A 6,342-nucleotide genomic window follows, 5' to 3' on the forward strand; every position below is an offset into this window, starting at 1 on the left:
GGTGGGAAGTGACTAGAGACCAGCGGAGACTGCGACAGACAGGAGCCCACCAGCTGCCCCTGAAAGGCCCCTCACTGTGGACACTTGTCACCTGTAGGAACATGAGTGCCGGCATGCCGGGTCTTCTGAATTTTAAGGGATATTTATGTTGTTTCCCAGTTTTTAATAGCAAGTCATTTAAATTTCCAAAACCTCTGTGTGGGCCAAACAGTCGTATCCGTGTGCCTCCAAATTTCCAACTCCAGGTGACTGAGGAAGTCAACAAAGTTTCCACTAATATTGATTAAGCAATCGCTGACTCCCATGTTCTGTGTTAGATGCTGGGCATGCAAGTAAACAAAACAGGCACAGACCTTGCCGTCGTGGTTTTGTCCTTCCATTGACACATTTACTAAAAGTTATTTCTTCAGAGCAAGATGCATGGACTCGGCCACTTGTAATAAAACTCAGCATCAGAGCATCAGTGTCCCGTTTGGGTGAACCCTGTGAGTGCAGGGTTGTCCTAAACAAAGGCGATAGCTGATGGCAAGAGATGGCCTTCCTAGAACAGTGCCTAGAACCAGCCAGCAAAACGCTGGAACCATTCTTTACACATTGAACCAGGGAAGTGGAAATGGCAGGTATTCAAGAATCGTCATGCTTGGGAGCTGAAGCCTATCTATAGCAGTGTCCTCTGCAAAACCCACATCAGTGCCTCCGATTTCTGAATCCTGACATGATGTTCGAGATGCTTGGAGGGAAGCAGAGAGTGCTTCTTGGCATTCCTGCAACGAGTCACGGGGCTGCAGCGAGCTCTCCCAGAGCCCTGGGTTTTGTAAACAGGCCAATTCTCCAGTGCTGGGCCTGGTGCCCCCAGTGCTGCAGAGAGAGAACTAGGACAGTGAGGGAGCACATTTGTGCCCCCAAGGAGGTGATTTTCTAAGGAGGAGCGATGAGGACCACGGAGCAGGGCCAGGCGAGGCAGGGGCTGGAGGAGCTCAGTGCTGGCACCCTGGCGAGGGAGGGGCTCAGGTCTCAAAAGAGGCCAGTAGGCATGGGGTGCGACTCTGCCGGGGCTTCTGCTCTTGGGCAGGGAGTGGCGAGCGTGTCCAGTAGTGGCCTGCACCAGGGGTGACCAGCCCTCTCTCCCTTGCAGGACTACTTGGACCTGGCCGCGTCCACCCCATCTGATTCCCTGCTGTACGACGACGGCCTGTCGGAGGAGGAGATGCCCCTGGTGGACTGTAATAACGCTCCCCTCCCTCGAACCCTCCCCTCCACGTGGATTGAAAACAAACTCTATGGTAGAATTTCACATGCATTTACTAGATTCTAGCCACGTTGTTCCTCTCTGCACTGTCCTTTTTCTCTGTAATGCTTTTTAAGAGTGTTTCTGGTCTGAGTGAAGCCAAAGTCTGCTCTGAACCTTTTTGTTTGTAAATGTCTGACTTTGCATCCGTTTACATTCAGGCATTTTTTTACTATTATGTTTTTTTTAAAGGATGTGAAAATATGTGTAATTACCACACTGCCCAGCAACTTAGGACGATAAAGAAGAAAGAGAGCAGGGCAGAACTCTCAGGGGATATTGAGAAAATGATGACTAAGTCATTTCTTGCGTGGGTATCAAGTCATAGTACTTCTGATTTAACTACTGGGATAAATTTACCTGATCTGGGGAGGCATTTAATTTAGAAAGGAGGAGCCAGCGCCACTCTGCCTGCACTAGAGCACAGCCAGTGGCCACTCCCCCAGACCCTGCCTGGGTGGAAGGCAGCTCTTGGAGGCCACCTGGTGCTGGGGACCACCGTGGCGGGGGGAGGGGAAGGGGGGGACACACGCAGACTGCTGTTTTCACGTCCTTTGCGTTACAAACTGTCATGACACTTGTCACTTATGAAGTCAGTACAAAAAGCTGGAGCAAAATGCTTTTTGAAAGAACGTAGTCTGTGGTGCTGTGGTCTTGCAATGGACAGTAAATATGGTTCTTGCCAAAACTCCTTCTTTTGTCTTCGATTCAGTACTTGAAATTTTTTCCTGTTTCCTAACTTCATCCTGGATTGTTTTGAAATCTTGGAGTTTCAAGCATTTTTCTGCCGAGATTGTTCCTTTTGCATGCCTCCTGGGTCACTGATTCCTTACTGGCTAGTGCTACCTGCCATTTGTCCCGTCGACGCTGTGGGGCTCGCCTGCGTGCACCCTTGGTTTGGAAGATCCTCTCCTCCGTGGTAGGCTGGGATGGAAGACAAATAGCCTCCTTTACGTTAGAGAACTTTTTATAGAAAGTCTCCTGCTGCAGTAAGCCATGTAGTACAGCAAGGTGCTGATGCTTTATGCTGCCTTCGAAAAAGAGTTAAACAGGTCAACAAGTATTTATCAAATTTGAGAGTCTGAAGCTTATACAAGTCCAAATTGGTAGTTTCTGGTAAGCTGCAGTTACCAGAGAGCACGTGATGTTTCCCCCCAAATGGTACCCATGTTTTGGAAACCTGGAGCACGAAACTCTGCAGGCAGTTGGCCCAGAAGCCAGAAGTTTGGTTTGAACCTCAAAGGGAGTTTTGCCAAGGCCTTACTGTCTGCACATGAAGTTTGGGTTCTTCAGTGCAGAACAAATGATCTGTTTTCATTTTTAGGCATGTCAGACCCGAACTGGCCTGAAGAGAGTCCTGTACCACTCACGAGAGCCGATGGCACCAACACTGGGTGTCCGAGATATGCAAATGATAGTGTATATGCTAACTGGATGGTTTCACCCTCCGCGGCACAATTAATGGACACGTTTGATAGTTAACAGTTCTTTGTGAAAGGTAATGGACTCACAGGGGAAGAAACATACCGAGAACAGAAAGTCTGCTGGCCCCTCCTTGCACATTTCACACTGGCTGGTGATTTTCCCTCCCAGCAGACGTAGCGCTCTGGACGAGCGTTCTGAGTCCAGCATGTAGGTGTCCCTTCCTCTTCAGTCCACGGCAGCACCCAGCGCTGGTCTGGGTTCAGCAGTGAGCACCACATACTCCGTGCTCACACGTGTGGGTCCCTCACGCACTATCCGAACTGTTTGATTTTTCCGGCTGCCGCCAAACGAGGCCACACGATTTAAACATGAAGCACACACACCAAAAAGGCAGCAGGAAAAAAAAAAAACTGGCCCAGACAACCTGTCCTTGTTCAGAACGAGAGCCCGGCCAGGCCTCATAGGGTTGTCAAAGCCCAGCCAGGGCTGGAGAGGGAGAGGGGACCTCGGGACAGGCCTCAGCTCAGCCTTCGAGATCCTGAGAATGTTTTGTTTTGTTTTGTTTTGTTTTGTTTTAAATCATGTAACTTTTTCTTAGGGAGACATTTGATTTTTATCATGATTAAAATGATTCTTAGATTTAGCACAGTGGAGAGACATGATGCTGCATTTGCTGTGTAGGTAGGTGGTGTGAGGGGAGAGGGCTCCCAGGACACGGTTGTTCCCATCACTGAGTAATCACTAACCCCCTGACGAGAAGCGTGTGGAGGAGTGGGGCCGTTGAGTGGAGTGCCCTCGTGTCCAAGGACTGCTGACCGCAGAGACTTGGCTGCTGTGAATCCCTGCACCCCACAGCCTTCAGCGTCCCGCCGTCCAGCGCTGAAAGGTTGTGGAGGCTCATCTCGCACATTAGTGGGGTGGGACTTGTGCTCAGTTTCAAAGGGACAGTTCAGCTAGTTAGGTTAGAAGTTGCATCGACAGTGACACCTCTGATTACGATTCTGATGGAAAACACAGTGTTTTGGCTCTTATAGAGCTTGTGTGAAAAGGTACACTCTTCCTGTGTTTGTAACGTAATGCTGCTATGGCAAGACATTTTTGTTTTTTAGGTTCTGACCATGACTCATAAGTTTCTTGTCATTCTTCACTGCTTGTTTGTGGTCACAGACACTCAGCACTCCTCCCATCCTGCCGGGGTGGCTTTCGGGAAGTCCTGGCGGCTCTTCTTTCTGTCCCAGCGCTGTCACTTTGCAGGAGAGGGTCAGTTACCAAAACACTGCCTGGGCTTCATACTTAAACCACTGTGAAAGGACTTAATGTCTTCTCATTAAAATACTGGAGTTTATAACCATTTCACAAAAGCAGTAAAATTATGGCATTTTTGTGGCCAAGAAGGCTTGGATGAGTATGTGGAGGAGCCGTGTGTGTGTGTGTGGTGTGTGTGCACGTGCGTGCATGCCCATGTGTGTGCACACACACCCAGGAAGAGCGCTGGAGAAACACTTACTGCAGATGCATTGTGGCTTTAGTTTGGGCCATTGTTCAGACACGCTGTGTGATACGTTCTTTTACAAATATCTAGTTGTGGTAAACTTTTGGGTTTCAGATGTGCTTAATGATAACCTTGTTAAATGCAGAAGTGGGGATAAACTTCCTCAAGTTATTGAGAATGCCTACTCAGTATGAGTGGATGCAGCAGGTTTGTCCTCGGCAGGGTGAGAACTCCAGGTCTAACTGGTTGACCCAGTGATGGGGAATTAACCCTTGACTCATCATCTAATTGTCTATTCCTAAATTATAAAGGTACTCATACTTATTAGCCCTATCAGACAGAGTTTTCATATGCATATATGCAGAAATGACTAACTATTAAGCATTACTGAGTATTAAGTAGCAATCTGTCCGTTATTAAAATTTGTTAAATCTATTTATGAAAGGTTATTAAACCATACCATGTTAATTAGCTTTTGTAATCAAGGTGACTAAGAAAATAATCTCAGTTATGTAAATAAAATCGTGTATCTTAAAATGTGTAAACTTCTTTTCGCTTTTTAACTTCCTGGTTGGAAACATCAGGTTTCTGATTTTGAAGTTTCAATGTAAGGAGTAACATGGCACAAGGGAATCTGTTGTGGTGACCACCGGGGAAGTGAAACTGACTGAAGGACTAGGAGGCTCTTGGTGATACTATTGACTTGTCTTGCATAATATGTACACGAACAGCCACATTTATAGTCATTGTTAAAACTCAGCTCATCCTGCCATTCAAGGAATTCCTTCCTTTAGGTTTCCTTCCCTAAAATAGAGCAGCAGCCAGTGTTGAGTTCAGGTATTCTCCAGCAATTTGCTGACTGCTTATTTCTTGAAGCTGGAGTTGGACAGTTGTGGGAGAGAATGTAAAATGCATAGACATGACTGAAGGTCCATTAGAGGAAAAATTTTGACCCGAACCACTATGAAACTTAAAATACTAAATGCTTCTGTTTATGTCTTCCTGTCGGGCTGTGTAGGAATGGTATGAGCTCCTCCTCAAAAACCTGGCAAGGAGCAGGTGGGTCAATAGGGAAATGGGAGTTGTTACCAACATGAATCTGATTTGTGGTTGCCTTGTGCATTGGATGCTGAGGGCCTGTGTCCTGTCCTGGGTGCACGTGTGCACACACAGTCACGTGCCCACATCACCCAGGGGCTGCCCCAGGCCCACGGTGCCACAGCTCCTGCCCTCAACACCTGCATCTGTTCTCAGCTTCCTCCTTCAATCTGGACCACAGGGACAGGAAATAAACGTAATTTCTGGGGTCAGTTATTTGCTACAGCCTTTGCCTCTGAATGTTTAGAAACCCATGCTGAGAAAAGCTTATACTAAAATACTAAAAACCCCTTTTTCAAGAGCAGAGAACTTCCATTAGCGGGGAGGGAGAGAGAGAGAGAGAGAGAGAGAGAGAGAGAGAGAGAGAGAGTGAGTGAGTGTGTGTGTGTGGTTTATTTTTCTGAAAAAGCACATTCTCCACCAACCTCCACAAAGGATGGCATGAGGCCGGCTTATTTGGGTGGAAATGTAGTTTGAATATAATGTCTGAGAACAGGTCTTGGACAAATACTTAACATATAAGAGAAAATTCAAAAGGAAAGCATAATTTCCCCCACTATAAATAGAGCATTTTCCCAGGCAGAGGAGCAAATGGTTTCCTCTCCTCCTTCGAGCATGTTAACATGTAGGATATTTGGATGGTGGTATTTAGGGTGGTTCTAGAAAGTGCCTAAGAAATCCTTATCTCCGTGGCCCTGGAAAAGATGTAGTAAGAGTGGGCCCGAAGGGCACATGCAGCGGTTAGGGCACACCTTCCCTTTAGCGTGAACTTGCACGTGGTGCTTACCCTCTGGGTGGGCCTGTACATCCAGAAAACGCCGTCCACTGATGCTGCCTGCCCCACCCCGCCCCTTCTCCATGGCAGCAACCTTGGTAGCCTCATTCCGAACATTGTAGGGACTTCCCTGGCTGTCCAGTGGTTAGAACGTGGCGCTTCCACTGCAAGGGGCACGGATTTGATCCCTGGTTGGGGACTTAAGATCCAACACGCCGCGCCGTGCCGCGCAGCCAAAAAAAGAACTTTGTAGAGTCTCCCACC

The 6,342-nt window shown here is 47.6% G+C and overlaps 1 protein-coding gene across 16 annotated transcripts in view; it reads left to right on the top strand.

The window, feature by feature from the left end:
- Window positions 1–2,770, top strand: part of RET (ret proto-oncogene) — a gene marked incomplete at both ends in the record, with an annotated part of 58,799 nt that extends 56,029 nt beyond the window's left edge. For 9 of the 16 annotated variants that reach the window (XM_081231028.1, XM_081231037.1, XM_081231039.1 and 6 more), the window contains 2 exons: window positions 1,136–1,283; window positions 2,613–2,770. In XM_081231028.1, coding sequence (XP_081087154.1) covers window positions 1,136–1,283; window positions 2,613–2,770 — 306 coding nt within the window. Of the gene's footprint in view, window positions 1–1,135; window positions 1,316–2,612 lie in introns of those variants that run through there. The other 7 variants (XM_081231031.1, XM_081231030.1, XM_081231033.1 and 4 more) reach the window with 2 other exon arrangements.
- Window positions 2,771–6,342: the final 3,572 nt, after the last annotated feature.

The sequence above is a fragment of the Mesoplodon bidens genome (assembly GCF_964165515.1).
Source record: "Mesoplodon bidens genome assembly, chromosome: 1".
NCBI lineage: Eukaryota > Metazoa > Chordata > Mammalia > Artiodactyla > Ziphiidae > Mesoplodon > Mesoplodon bidens.